General features: G+C 36.5%; 1 protein-coding gene across 1 annotated transcript in view; it reads right to left on the bottom strand.

Moving 5' to 3' along the window:
• The window catches only part of Ems (empty spiracles), a 45,264-nt gene that overhangs the window by 15,024 nt on the left and 13,578 nt on the right, over positions 1-16,662 (bottom strand). Inside the window, exon 2 of the mRNA XM_023173907.2 lies at positions 5,192-5,364. Within this exon, the coding sequence (XP_023029675.1) occupies positions 5,192-5,364 (173 nt within the window). The remainder of the gene's footprint in view (positions 1-5,191; positions 5,365-16,662) is intronic.

Here is a 16,662-nt window from a genome sequence, read left to right as displayed (position 1 = left end):
GCTCTATAACAATGAATTTTCATAAATATACCTTCCACAAAACTTATACGATTATTATCGTTTCAATTTCACAAGAAATAATGAGTTCTTAATTGAATTACTATATTACTATTTTAAAAACCATCAGACATATTAGAAACATATTCAAAAAGAATAAAAAACATTGCAAACAACCAAAATTTTCGAGACAACACAAAACGACATGGAACAAACGAATGGCTTTATATGTGATTCTGATTAGGTAGTGTCTGTCTTTTAATCAATGGCGGAAATGGAAAGAATGAAAAAGGGTGAATTATCAAGGTATTTTACTTATCAAATTGAAATATGCAGTATTAAGGCCATCGACATCTCTTCTAGTGTTAACACTATTGAATTTGAGGATATGTATCATTTCGCCTAAAAGTTTTTTCGATTAATATGGTTGAACATCTAAAATGGTTGGATGATCAAAATAAAAAATGTGTCCATATTCTTCTCCATGTGACAAATACTATGTTGTGACAACATAGACAACAACATAGACAGGTTGTGACAACATAGCATTTGTATTTCTTGCGATGTTCTGTTTTTTGTTTCGGGAAAAATGCTTTCCAACTGTATTTTCATTTGAAAAGGCCACTTCAATCTGTTCGGTACTGAGTATCATTCCAAGGTAATCAGATAAATTTTCTATGAATGGAATTCTGTGATATTTTGATTTCACCCCTGTATTTTGGGAGAAGACACTTCTTACTTTGCTTATTTTTCTAATAAGAGCTCTAGGAAAATTATTTTTTACTTCTCATTATAGCTTATAAGAAACCATGAGTATTGTTTTCATTTTCAAAGTTGTGATCGACCCCATAATGTTATTTTTAAATTCGATACAAAATCGTTTGCTGTAAAATGCTTCTTGGTTTTTTTGCCGAATCAATCCAGAACAACAAAACAACTAGATCCAAAAAAATAACTTCTGTTGAGTTGGTTAAAACTCTGCAAACTTTTTTTAAGAACATACTGTTCAACATTTCTCAGGGGAAAAACAAACTGAGAGGTTTTTGATCAAATCAGAAGACAATCTACTGCTATTGTGGCTACACACAGAACGAAATTTCTTGTAGCCATTTCTCCTAGCTATTGTGGGACAGACGATGTTTTGAAAATTTCTCGCACTTAGTTGTAAACTAAAAATCAACTTTTGACACCTTAGTCGTATTATTTAGAGGAATTTCCAAGAAGCACTACTATATAGCTATATGTGAAAAGTTTTCTTGCCTTATACGAGGAATTGGGCAAATTTCGGATATTTGGTTGGTTACCTCGTTCACAGGCAGATGGGGCGATGGCAAACCTGCTGTTTGTTGTCCTGCATATTCCAACAGCATATGCAGGAATAACTTCAGTGAAGAATCCTGCACTGACACCTGTCGGATATAATCCAACGCCCTTCGTGGTATTAGCCGGGAGAGTAGTTGTTCTCTGATAGTTGTCAGTACATTAACCTACAGTTTAGGGAGTTGAGACTTAATATATATAGTCAGAGAAGTCAAATTTGAGGCTTTGGCATTTAATCCATTTCCAGCAAGTTTCTCGAAGCGTTTTCAAGGATTCGAGAAAGGATACAGCAAGAATTTTCGAAGGAGCGTCTGAAAAGGAGTGTATATCCATTCATAAACTACCATGCAACGCTTATGGTAAGAAATTTCACTCACTGACATGACTATGAGGCATTTTTCAATAGCTTTTTCATTTTAGAGGTACACAAAACCCCATAAATGTCGAAAAACTTCGTATAGCTCCTCAAATAATATTCAGATGAAATACTTTCCTTGACAAAGGACACAATATTTGTGACATATCGCATGTCAGATCAATCCCACTACAATCATTTGTCATCATTGACCAAGAAGCCAGCACTGCGAGTCCAACCACTTCGTCAAATCATCCTTCGGAGATGGATATAATCGTTTTCTGAGAAGGAACTAAATTCCAGTCAACCGATCGAGAATTGACTGAACGCATGTTGGCAGTCATGAAATTGATGAGGTTAATTAAAATTATCAACCCGGCCCGATCTTCCGTGTGGTTCGAGGAATCCGTCATCGGATAGGAACAATAAAGGCAGTAATGGACGGTAATAATATCTTCCAGGGTTCAAAATGGCGAGATAATCTTCCTAATGAACTTGAGAATTCACCGTAAATTGCTTTACGTTATATCGCGGAAAAGGAGTTTTCAAGTGGGGGGTTACAAGTACAGATGATGGTTTCCATCAACCCACCTCAGGATAATGTTATCATCTATCGAAGCTTTGGCTAAATCTTGGTGACCCTCTAGTTACACGTTGTCTGTTCAAGATTAATAGGGCTTGTCTGCTGTCAGTGCAGATTTTTAAGTTTCTGCCAGAAATTCCTTTCCTGGTTATTTCTTTTTTGGCGATTGAGATACCGGCCAGTTCGGTTTGGACTACTCTGGTATTTTTTCCCATTCCCCACTTAATCCTTAGGCTAAGTGATCTAGAGTACACTCCACATACTGAACCTTCTTTGGTTTTTGAGCCGTTTGTATATATGCGTATTGCATTTGTAGCATCTGGCTCTGTGTTCTGTTTTATTTATATTTTGTAGGGTTTATTGAACACAAACCTGGGTTCAATTACATCAGCAGCACCTGCAGCAGAGGTTGCGCAGTAAGCGCTTCTCGCCATAGGCCCAGCCTCAATTGACCCACTCCTACTTCGAGGTTCACATCAGCCCTGCGCAATCGTACCATGGCCATTAACGTAACCTCCTGAACGTACAGATCCAGAGGGGTCAGACCCGTATTTAATTCCATTGCTGCGGTTGGTGTTGTTCTCAAGGCTCCTGTGACGTTCAAACGAGCCAGTCGCTGTATTTGATATAATTTTTGGATGGCCATTGCTTGTAGAACTTTCGGTCCCTATGCAATGGCTCCGTACGTTAACATAGGTGTAGATACAGTTGACCACACGGGGTGAAACACCTCATGCGCGTCCCACTGTCCTCCAACATTGCTCATAAGTCACTTATGCTCTTTTTCTCTACTCTAGGTCAGAGTTCCATGTTAGCTTCCTGTCGAGGATACGTCCAAGAGAAGTTTTAAGCCCAATAAACTTCTTTTCCTGGTGAAAAGGACCATCTCAGTCTTCTTGGGTTTGATCGACAGTGAATGTTCCTCACACCATGTTTCAATTAATTTCAGCCTATCCTGCGCTCTATCGCACAGTGTGTTCACAAATTTGCCGGTCTGCATGATAACTTCATCTGCATATGCAATTGTGTAGAATATATTATTGTTGACAGCACGGTGTATCCAGTAACCAGTGGACTCAAATTTATCAACCACATTGCGAATATCTTCTCAGTAAGATGATTATGGCGAACGTAAAATAGTCGAAGCCCGCCCATCCCGTTACACTTTTCAATAGAAAAAAAATTGAAAATTAAGTTCCAGGACCGCGTCCATTGAAAACCATCAGCCTCCTGTTGTTGATATAAGCTCAGATTAACCGGTGTTTCTCGCTTCCCCTTCCAATCCATTGATGGAAAACGCGGATTATATCCGGAAGCCTCGACAAATAAAAAGTTCAAAACACGCCGGATCTTTCAATTGATCATACAGGAAAACGATTAAAAACTCAAATATAATCCACGCACATGTTCTGTTTGCGTTTCATTAAAATGCGCCCACCAAAAACTGCCAACCACACGTTTTCCATTAGGAATATAAACAAGAGAATGGCGACATAACTGCTTGAAATAATAGCAAGTATCGGCAGATCATGTTTTAATCTCTTATTAATTTTTATTGTGACTAAATTTTCGGGGCAGATTTCCATTACGAGCGGCAGGGTAAGTTTTGTGTGAGCTGGATCAACGGGATTTGCGATTTTTCGAATATTTCCACAGAGATTTTCAAAGAAGAGGCGAGGGTTATGCACAAAATTCGAATAATAATAATAATCTCAGCACTGAGATTGTTTGTTGTTAATAGATGTACGTGAATGAATTTGTGGAAAATTTGAAAATCAACAAGTCTTCAGTATCACCTCGGAGCTCTCTTACAACATATCAATACTAAATGTCATTCTTGGGTTATTTTCTGTGTTAAATTGATTCAGTAATTTTCAATTACTCATCTATCTGAGGTTCTTCAACATGTTCTGACCCCATATTTATCTGAACAACAATTATCAGATCCACCTCTGTTTCAATAAGTACCAATACATTATCTACTCGGAAAATTATATTATTTGGTTTGATGTCGTCATTAAAGCTTTTTCTCAATAATCGGGTATCATCTTGGGTAAATTCATTATTGCATTCATCATGTCTAAAAGTCCAATGATATGTTATTTGCATTCGATAGTTTTCAACTCCCCCGGAATAAAATGAACAATTTTGACAATTTTGAGTTTGACAGTTGTACTGAAAACTCTGTAGGCTAACATATGAAAGAATTTTTTCGATGAAATTCGATTTTATAATTTAATTTAGTTGCTTTCGTGGGCAATTCAACAATACAACAATTTGTCCCAAAATAGGCCTTACATTTGATTTCTTCCAAAGAGTTTTTGATTTCAGACAAATGAAAACCCAAAATTGTCAAGAAAAATTGTGTACCTTTCCATAAATACATACACAGACAATATTCTTTAATTTCATTTGAACGTAATGTTTCCACTTGTTCAATTGATCACGTATTCATTTTGTAGGAAATCATATTAAATGTAGGATGAAGAAAATAACTTTTGTCTAATTTCATCTGAACTGTTGTCTAATTTCGTCTAATCTGACTTTATTATTTGTTACCACCGGAGAATGGTCCCATAAACCGAAACCGCTCGTAACAAATAATAATCTCATTTTCTTCATCCTATAAGAATACGTTATGTTTTTATGATACCTCATTTATGGTGAATTCCTGATAGCAACCTAACCTAACCTAACCTAACCTGAAGTTTTCATGATACTGCCAGCCAAATCAGTTCAATAATTTTATAATAGTTAGCCCAGACTCGGTTGATTATTCCTTCCACGAGGTGTTGACTTTCATTCAAACCATTCCTAACCAAACGGTTTTAATCGTTCTGTGAATGATGCTCATAACCGACCACCGTGGAAAACCCCGGCCACCAGAAATACCAAACAAGCGACACTTATTATAAACGTATTAAAATGATAATCACCTGAGTTTCCGTTAGTGATAATGACTGCGCCAATTGTTTCCGTTCAGCGCCTACTACATAGTGGTTCTTCTCGAAAGCGTGTTCCAATTTCAAGAGTTGCGATGGGCTGAAGGCCGTCCTTATCCTCTTTGGTTTTCGGAAGGGCTGGAGAAGGAATCCTGGAATGTCTGGACCTGAAAAAAATAGTTCAATGTGACATAACGAAGATACATCTGTGGTAGATGAGTTGTGTATCAGTTAAATTTCTCAACATGAATAACTTTTATAATGAATGTGACCTTTGGAATTCACTCTTTTTGGTAATGATAGCTGGGCCAGAGTATACAACGTTTCATTTTCTGCTGTTCATCTTCAAGGGTTCCATTTGGAGGTGGATCAACAAAAATGAAGGGTGGAATAACACTTGATGTTCGTACAGACCTTTTAGTTATCCGCAACGGATCCCTGAACATCCAAAGGTATATTAACGAGGTGTTGGATGTCCAGATACGTCATAGAGTGAAAGCAGGATGGCACAGTCTCATTTTTATGCACGATGGAGCCTGTCTCCATGCTGCAGGAGTTATGCGTCAGTACCTACAAGCCCACAATATCACCTCTTTGGGGTGGCCTGTTTGCCGCCTAGATCTGAATTCCATCAAACATGTCTGACCTCAACTGGAATGAAGCATTCGAAGCCGTCAACACCAACCCACCACTTTGGATGAGCTGGAAGTCTCTCTTCTAGGAAAGTGAAAGCGTTTGCCTCAAAAACACCTCAGGTGTGGTTCATAAGAACCACCCTCCGGTAAATTCAAGCTATAATTTCTGTCTGAAGAGAAAACAGAAGATGATGAGCCATCAATTGTAACACAAAAACAACTTTTTGTTTAATTTCGAATGCAATAATGGAAGGGTTCCCATTTTGATTTTGGTAGTTCTTTACTTTTCTCACTTATATCTGATACACAACAAAAATTATTCAATAATGTAGCATGGTTTGATAGCCATTTGCATTGTCTTTCTAAAAAATATAACGTATGATGGTTTTTTACTGTAAAAATATTACAAGTTTAAAAGAAATGATCGTCCAATTTTTCTGAAACTTAGTTTAGGTTAGGTTGGGTTAGGTCCAAAGTGAGTGGGCAAATGATCGTAGCAAATGATATTATCTCCCCCATAAGTTTCAATATAGTGAAAATAATATGCGAGAGGAATGCAATAGGTCCAAGAACGATTCCTTGTGGTACACCTCTGGTATACCTGTGTGTCAAATGCCTTGGCTTAGTCTACGAACACAGTTATGCATAATTTGATTGCAATAATTGATGCAATTTCAACCAGTCCTAACTTTGTTCCATTATCATCTCAGTATCTTGTACAGACGCTCCTCACAAAGAATTAATTAACATCTGAAGATAGGACCGACTAGTTACATTTAACAATAGCATTAATTGAGAAGGAATTAAAATTATCTTGATTTCACGGTGTAACTTTTATTACTAAATTCTTACCAACAACATCGCTTTAATGAAGGTAATTAAAAAATAATTTATATGAATCACACCGAACTGGGACTAAATCTAGTTGTGAGATATTCATGTACATTTCTGTTGATTTTATTTGATTCGTTTCAATTAATGTTCGAGCCAATGACATTTTTCATACACATAAAAATTATAATAATCCAATCACGTGGTACGCCTTGTTTGCTGCATTACCGGATTCCATCATAAATAAGTCAATGCAACCGCATTTGCATAATTCTCGAATGAAACAAATTAAATATTTGGTGAGACTTTTTGTTTTTGAACAATAAAACCCATTTATGGTACCTATAAATGAGTTTTATGTGGTTGAAATTCCTGAAGAGTTTGTTAATTGAATTTCGGGTTCCGTGTGGAAGCGGAGTGGTAATTTTAAAAGATTTATGGTTTATCCTGCAACTTTGATTCATTATTTCATGTTGAAACAATAACGAAATTCAACAGTTCAATATTTTTCTAGAAACGTTGGATCTATACTTCAATTTTCAGTTTTTTCGCAGTTGTTTTCAGTGAAGCGTAATTACTCCGGCCTGTTTACCGGCTCGAGCAGGAGCATCATATTAAGGTAAGCTAAAAGTTTAATTTCACTTTACCAATATTGCTTCTCGTTTGTATACCAGCTGTTTTTGTCAAGCATGTCTCGGGATCACTGATCATCTTTTCAGTTTTGGAGTTCAACGTAGACATTTATGACACAACTATGATTTGTTTCTCAAGTATTCCAAAATTCTAATTTCGGATATTGTTGTACCTTGGTGAATGTTTCAGATTGCTATTTTCCTGCTCTGCTTTGCTTTGCCTCCATTATCACAAGATGGGGGAGGGATGGTCATCAATGCTGTTGCTCATATTGTTCTCATTACTGTTGGTTCTATCAAGTCTTTACACTTCATCTGGTTTATTGATAGCAGTATTCTGTTTCCTCTTTAGTCAAAACACCAAAGAAGGGTATGTGTTATCACCGGTTCTACCACCTTTATAGTCTGTTTGGTTTCAACTCCCATGTATTTCTTCCACAGGTACGTTAGGCCAGTGCTATCTCTACCCTCATATTTTCTTTTTATATCAAATGGTCTGAGATTTTATCACTCATGTGAGTTTTGCAGGTCCATCTTTTTACCTGCTCTCTAAATATTGTGGAAAACGCTAAAGTTTTGACATAAAAATTTAGACTAGACCTGGTAAAGTACCCTATAACCGCCGATCCTAACTGTAACAACTCTGTTAGCGTGTTTCATTCATGATAAGCAGTCAATCCTTTCCACTATAAGAAAGCAAGGCATAGAACTGCGAATGCATGTCTGGAAACGCATCAAAAAGTCAATATTCAGGATCTCGTTTCATTTCAAACCAAGTTGAACAATATCATTTTTTTTTAAGCAATCATCCAAAATTTCTATAATCACCCCACACTTTCCCGTTAATAATAACCATCTATCTTTGTTCAGCCTGTTGAAATTTGATCTATCATTACCTGACCCACAGTTCAATATATTACGCTATCTCACCGTTTCAATCGTAGTTCGAATAGATAGGAAAGTGAAAATTATAGGACAACCTAGAAATCGTAATCAGCGGTCTTGGCTAATTTTTGTAATTTCGTGGTCTACTCAATATTTATTTTGTTGAATAACCGGAGCCATAATGAATTGAAATAATAATGTTTGGTTATCGAAGTTGTCGAAGGTAAGGTATAATTTTTGAGAAGGTACTAAAGTTCAATTTGTGGTTAATACAATAATAATAAGGTACGCTATTGGATGTGTAAGTTGTGAAGTCGGTTTCTCACATAATGAACACGTAGGCTAACAACGGTCCGAGAACTCTGCAGGAACGGACTAGCCCGAGCGAACGACAAACAAACATATTTGTCATCGCCCCATCTGCCCGTAAACGAGGTAACCAACAAACTCACCTAGTGGTATTGTTTTCCTAGTAGGTCAAGAAAACTGTAAAAGTTTGGTGACCATCAAAATCATCAAACAAATAGTGATTCACCACCAAATGGATTGAAAACAAAGACAAAACTTCGAAGGTCGGATATAGGCATGACTTGACTAATGTTACTTGTTTCAATTTTCATATTGGTTTGACATTAAAAAAAAGCACTTGAATCCGTCGATTTTCATTTTGAAGAGGAACTCTTTCGCGAAAACTGTCAACAATTTCACTTTCCTACCATCGATTTTTATTCTCAACCCCTCCTACATTGTAATATTTTTTGCAGTAGATATTGAGAAGAATAATTTTGGGATTGACAATTATGGAAAATTTTCAACTCTCAACAATTCTTGAATGATATTCTGGCCATTTGTGGAGTTATGGAGACTATGGATCCAATTTTTTCCATATTAATGAAGACATTTATGATAATTACAATCCACCTCAGAAAAAACAAAGACTCATTTTCGAAGAAAAATAACTCGCTTCGTCCTTAGATGAATTTTATTCGGGTGAAATGGAATTTTGAAGTGTTTCCGAATTAATACAGACATAGCCCAAAACAGAAATTTTTGTCATTTGTCATTTGGTAGGTACGTTTTCAATTTTCCTTCCACTCTATTTACATAATTTTCGCTACCAAAAACGTATTTCTAATAAACATGCTAATCTGAATTTTGGTTGTGAAACAATGTTCTGTAATATTAGTGCACCTACCGAGAGGATAGAAGATACAACATAGAAATTATGTTTGACAGATTTTTGTCTCGAAAACTTGCCAGAAGATGAAACGGCATTGTTTCTTTTTCAATGACTCATCCTGTATATGAATATCACAGCTGACAACGAACAAATTGTTGATTCATATCAGATAACAAATTAAATTCTTCATGTTATCATATTTGGAACATTCATCTCATCTGTAGAATAGAATAGGCAAACGATAGATTTTCACAAAATTTGGAGGTATAGTAAATGAATGATGTATACTCACAGTGGCGGAGACTGTAGACGGATTTTATTCTGAAATAGAACTATTGTGGCAGGTGTTTTCATTGAAAGTGATACAGATAAATGTAAATTGAGTTAATACACAAAATATATAAGGGTGAATGAACATAATCAAAACACTCAAACTTGTCTCCACCGTTTCCCCAATCAATCGAGTTTGTTCACAACGTATTTCTGGGTTGCGAATCATTTTCCTGGTCCGTCCCTGTCACTGAGTCGTTATATCTCTTCTACTATCTCAGCTATCCCACTCTAATGGCGTAAGATCACGCAAACAGTCTAATTGACTCGTGAAATCGCCAACACTACACACACAAGGCCTACACCCTGTTGAAGTATGCTTATTGTTCCTTGTGGTGTAACAAAGAGAGGAATAGCGGTTGTACAGGTGAGAAGTTTTGTAGGAATCAAACGATGGTTAGACTAAAAAATACTTGTTAATGTGAGCTATTGGTGTTCAATCATTACTATTTTTATGGTGTGGGGTTTAACATCTTGAGTAACTGGTTAGAAAAGCATTTGGAGAAAATAATGAAATTTGTAGCTTGGTGACCGATTACTTCAGGAAAATTTTATGAGTTCTTAGGGATTTTGACTGAAGAAAAATGGCAAATTATACTGAGAAATATCTAGATGTGGCATGGAAGAGGGAGAATATAAAAATTCATCCATCCACAATAACTAATTGTGCAGAGTGTACCACAAGGATCTGTTTTGAGTCCAATCTCGCCTTCAACATAAACAGATGATATTAATCGATGTTATAAGCGGAAGTGCAAATCCTGATATTTTTATATCGGATTGTTTAATATTGAGTAGGTTGTGAGCAAGTTTCGGGTTCAAGGAAGTTTCCAAGGATGTTAGTTTGCTGTCATTAAAAAATTTTCCCATGATTATGTTGGAATGTGAAACGTTTCATTCTTGGTAGCTGAATAAAGAGATGAGACAAATATCACTGGATCACCAGGAAGAGAGAAGAAAGAAATAAACTGAGTTTGAAGACGAAACAGAAGAATAACTGGGAGGAATTAGGAGAAGAAGAGACGATAACATAGATCCTGAGAGGAAACAACATAAGATTGGTCTTCCCCTTGAAGATCATCACGTGGTGATCGAAACACGTGTCGTGGTGTTGAAATAACGGTTTGGTGTTGGAAAAAGTCTCTAGTAATACCCACTAGCATTATGATATGGTATTGTTCCCAATACCATACGAAATACGAAATACTTCACGAAATACGTTTCAGAAATAATATATTTCCAAATAGAATTTTCGAATTGTTGATTTAAACCATTCGATCAGTTATAGTTGCAGGTCATTTTTGAGCAGTATCAGTTACTGTTTTTTTTTCATGTTATTGATTGCGGTACCATTTGCGAAGATCACCACTTAATTTGTTTTCAAATAACATGCTAAAACATCCATGTATTGAACAGGATAGGCCCAAGTACTCTGCATTTCATATGTAACTGTCCTAGTTTCACCATCAATCAGAAGATATTGTTCTAATCCTATCTCTTCTCCTCTGGATTCGAACTCCTTTAGGCTGATGTGGAAGTGTTGAATGCGATATTTACAATGTTAACTATTATATTATGTTCCATAAATTTGAGGAAAGGAGACAAGGATAATAATTGCCCAACCTTAGTTACGTTAGCTTGGGTTAGGTCAAAGTGAGTGGGCCTATTCGACCCTCCACCGCAATCCGCAAGTGTTTATTGTAGCTCCAGCTTCTTAACGAAGCCGATTAGTTTGTATGATGAATGGTTTTTCAGATCATATGGTAAGAGTACGGCTCTGCCGAACTCTAAAGACTTGATTCGGTTCCCAGCGGGGCAGATACAAATTATGTGCTCCACTGTTTCATCATTTTACGATCAGAGGCGACACACACTGTCTTCCGACAGTCCGAATCGCTGCATATGATAATTCAATTGACAGTGACTTGTAAGAAGGCCTGTTAGACATCGTAGTTCATCCCTACTGTAGTCCAACAACTGTTTGCTATCAAGCTACGAAAGGTGAATAAACACTTTGGAGTAAGCCAATCCTGTAATATTTAAAATAAATCTTTTTGCCATCACAAGTGTTCAGTATGGCCAAGAATCTAGACCAGTGTCGTTCGCGGAAATGGTCATAAGACCGTTCCTATTTGCAACGATATGCTTTTGGAAGTAGTTGAGACATATACAAAAAAAAATGAATGGCCCAAGAACGGATCTTTGGGTTACACCCGAACCTTTGAAGGCGAGCTGTTGAAATGTGATCCGTTACACAAAAACTGCACCGTTTTTTTGTTCCACCATGCAATCACCATTCAACAACCCACCTATGAGGTAGAAACCACTCAAGGGCGAAGTGTCGAGTTCCACGGCTCTCATCATGACTATTATTTCTCGCGGATTAACGCTGATGGCGCTGAAGTAACGATCACGACATCGATTAAATTGCCGGTTGCGTTATGTTTTAATTTCATCGAATTAATTTCGATTCCGAGTCTGAGTAATGAAAGTTAATTGGCTCTCGGAATGCTCGTTTTGTGAGCGATTGCTCTCGCATATCAATTCATCATGTTAGCGGGTACAAGATGGGATTCTGTCGAAGAGGATCTGTGAAAGAGTTCCTTGAAAATATGAGGAGGAATTGAATTGTTTCAATGGTTATTTCATGAAATTATACTGAATCACAGCAGCCGCTGTGTAACCAGTACAGTAACCATGGTCTTGTTTTCGGTGGATTTTAGCCTCTGGGAAGTGCCTGGGTAGCTCATCGTTGTCCAATCGCTGCCCTGAACGTCTCTTGTTGTCGTAGAGAATCCACTTTTCATCACACGTGATGATTCGATCCAAAACTGGATCGTTTTGGTTACGCAAAAGCAAAGGAGAACAGACTTCGAGACTTGACCATTTCTGTCGATGGTTTAGATCGTGGGACATTCACTTTTCGAGCTTGTCAGCTTTTCCAATACGTTTTGATTCGATTCCAGTACCGAAAATCGAACAAGGCGTGTTAATGCTCTTCCAAACAACCATAGACTAGTTCATCAACAGAATCATTCCCAACTGCCTGCTTAATTTTGCCGGCTGTTTGCGCAGTGCTTTGTTTCATATAGTAATGAGCTGAAAAGGGGCAGAAAGGCATTTGCCAAATCATTATAAGGAAAGGGCAATTGTTTCGAGTTCAAACTCGAATAATTAAATCGATTTTGATCTCGTCAAATTCGCCTAAAAAACCGACAATCCCAAATTCTAACAATATCTGTCACCGAAACCTATTTACCGGATGCCATTTTGAACAGTGTCAACTGTTCTCTTTTTAGAATCAAACTTGATCCTATTTGCTCCCCATTGAACAGTTGCTCCCTAACGAGATTGTGATTGACTCTTCAATAGTTTAATTTAATAATGGACTTTGACAATGGCCCTAATCTAGTTTCACGCCCCTTAAAAAAGGTCGTTGTTACGCAATCGCCAGACCGTAAACTTGACGCGTAAAAAATAGGATAATGCTTTTTTATGAATTGAATGGGATAATGGAGTCATTCACACGTTAGCTTTTTTAACGGCGCAGATCGGTTTGGTGTGATGAGCCCTTGTCCTCCCTGTTCACATGCGAGAATTTGTAAATTACGTACTCTGTTTGAAGGGTTTGATGTGCAGAGAAATAAATGGTCATAGAGTCTCTATTCTATCGGTTTTTGAAGAATGCACGTACACATTGATTGATTTTTAATGAATGATATCTCCTCTAATCCTATTTGTGTTTCAAACTGTTGAACTGTACTGCTAGAAGATCAGATACAAATCTTAATTTCCTAAACATCTTCTTCAACAATTCGTTAATTTCCTTTGTAAACCAAATACAAAATAATAAATACTACTATAAATACAAGTATTTTTACATGAACATTTCTTTGAAAGATGTTTTGTATGAAGATGGGAGAAGTAGAGAACCAAAACTTTTATTTTCCAAAGGGGGAGAACTTGATCATACACCTAAAGACCTATACGAAAAATACCCCACTACAACAAACTGTGTGCATTAGCACCCATGAATTTCAAAGGAATACGTAAGACAAATTCTTCTCACGATATCGCTGATCCTCCCAAATCACCAGTTAATAAAGATGTGGAGTAGCCAGCAACAATTTGTAGCTATTTGCTTTACGCATTTCGTATTCTTACTCTGTTTTGCATATAAAGAATGCAACCAGTTACGCCAAGACTGCATGAAGATATACAAGAACTTGGTAATTATTGTTTGTTGCACGAATTCTCGTATTGCAGTTGAACTGGCCTGAAAAAGACAAAGAATAAGCACCAGCGTTTCAATGTCAGCCAGAGAAAATCAACAAGATAATAATAAAATCGTTGTGCATAGCGTCATTCATATAGTCACCGTTGTTCTTGAACGGTGTAGTTCATTAGAGCCAATATTTCTGCTGGAAAAACAACTGTAAACCTATTTGGGTTTGATTGGAAATTGACCCGATTCAAGAGTTTTACGAAGAACCTTGTATATATTTTTCAGACCAAATGATAGAATATAAAATTATCTTCCCAACGATATAACACAAGTGACTATTTTCTTCCACTAGTGTTTTGATGTTGAAAAAAGTTTTTCAAATGACTCGAAAAAATATATAGGTCGAATATATAAGAGTCATGTCAAGCATTTGTTGTGGAAGAATCACTCTGAAAATACCGTTCAGCTGAAGTCCACACAAAATAAGTTGCGGTAAGAACATAAGTCATCATTACTACTGTGAGTATTTCCAGAAGCGGAGATCTATTGAAAATATTCTTCATTTTCGATTGAATCATGCTTTTTTTTAGTTTTTTAGGTTATTCAGTGATCGGTAAAACTGAAAATTCCAACAGATTGACTAGTTTCTCCAGACTATCACTTATCATGCAAAATACGAATGGTCCTTATCTGCATAACTAATTGCACTCGAATAACCTTCATAATTTGCACTTTGTAGGAAAACTCGATTTGTTTTGTTTTGCGGTAATTATTCTGTGAATAAATATTCAACGAACGAGGAAATTGGAAGTCAGGTTGAGAGTGAATCCTAACACCTCATTTAAAACTAATTAGGTAACAAGTATCCATCGTACAAGAAATTTGTAATGGTTTTGTAATTCATATGATTAACGGGGAATGGGACAGTTAGCCACGGATAATGAGTCTGAGGATCGGGATCAATTTTGCTTCTCCTTTTGTGCATTCATACAAAAATATTTCAATCTTGATTGTTTTGTAACAGTGGAACCACCAGAATTTTTTCGTGTAAAAACGATAAAATAAGTCTAACAAAAATTTTTAACTCTTCAACAAATTTCATTGGCACGTAGAGATAAGATTTCATGGACTATTATTCTGGGAATTACCTAGGCTTTGAGCTATAATTTATCACTCATGAAATTGACGATTTCGTGGAAAAATGTCCTGCCCCTCCTAAACGTTGAGTAACTGTACCATGGAATATTAAAAGAATTGCACGTTGAAAAGTAAGACCCCGTAACTCGCAGGATTGCTCCTGCACGATGATATTACAGTATCGATTATAAAAGATCGTAAATCTATAGTTGAACCTATATTAGCTTCTATAACCAATGTGTTGATAGCTCCTGGAGAGTTTCTCACGAGTTGAAAGTTAACCTATAGTATTTCAATCCGATTCAATCCTTGGTTCATCAAGAAATATTTTCACCAAGTTTTGGTCAAATCTGTCACATATAGAAAAAATAGAGAAACTTATTGCAAAAAGAACGTATCAGTTATAAGAACGATTTGGAAGTGACTTTTTAACTGAAACTGTCGATGAAATGGACGATGGACAATATGTAGTCTCTACGACATTCAATTTAGCTAGAGCTTCTGATACCATTGAGAGTTCCTTCGTGTCCGAAAAAGTCTAGCATCTAGGACTTCGAGTCCTGTCAACGATTGATGCATATCATTTCTACAAAACATATTCCCAAGTGGAGAGAAATATTACAGAAAGATTCAGGTGTCATATCGGAATCCATCAAAGTAGCGTACTTGGTCTATCGATTTCTTCAACACTAATTAACCAAGTTCCCAAACATCGTGTACCATAAACTCAAGCTCTGATGAATGCAAATGATAATTTTATCAGCACAGTGTTTCTTATTATAAGATACTGGTGGTTTCACGTTAGAGCGGATTGTGTTTTTCTGATGGTATACTTGGATCAACTTGGATAACTTTGAGAGAAAGCAATATGATGATAAGTTTTGCTTTTCCAGCTTTTTGGAGTATCAAAGATCCTTGTTGAAAAAGAAAATGAGTCCTTCAGGTTGATTCGGTTGTCTTGTGTCCTCTCACGTCTAGAACTGGCAATTCAATTCGAAATTCTGCCTTCATCATGAACTCGGGTCTCTATGATCTCAAGGACCATGGTACCATAATATAAATTGATTTGTGAAGTGGTTAAATCTGATACAGAGCTATTTTAATCTCCGATGACGATTCTCAGAAGTGTCTTTGAAGAATTTTTGATGATGTTACTTCTGACTATTTTTGTTAAAACACAAAAAAATTTGTATTCTGGGACTACGTCGTATTAGACGAAAGAAAGATTATGTATCTCATCTACACTTAATGCAAGTGAAAGTAGTATATCAATGCATACATCGTCACCTACTAACAGGTGTACAATGAAATTTATGAATCCTTTTTTCCCCATTCAACGTTATTCGCTAATTACTGAATCAACAACTGTACTTAGACCGTTCTCAGATAATGTAATGACCAAGCTGACCTACAATCCACGCTAATAATCCACAGGGCCTTTCACAAGAGACATAACATAAACAAGAAATTAAAACATTAAAAACCGCTTAATAGGCGAGTTTCTTCATTATGGGACAATTTGAATAATTAAAAGGGGAACTGTTGAATATAATACGAGAATTGGACATTACAAGCAGTTTAATAATGTGCTGAGAACTGCCGAAAATTCA

Source organism: Leptinotarsa decemlineata, unplaced genomic scaffold, assembly GCF_025532065.1.
Source record: "Leptinotarsa decemlineata unplaced genomic scaffold, Ldec_3_MD MMD2_P_RNA_scaffold_12, whole genome shotgun sequence".
NCBI lineage: Eukaryota > Metazoa > Arthropoda > Insecta > Coleoptera > Chrysomelidae > Leptinotarsa > Leptinotarsa decemlineata.
The sequence above is the reverse complement of the archived record's forward strand: the minus strand, read 5'-3'. Positions and strand labels throughout refer to the sequence as shown.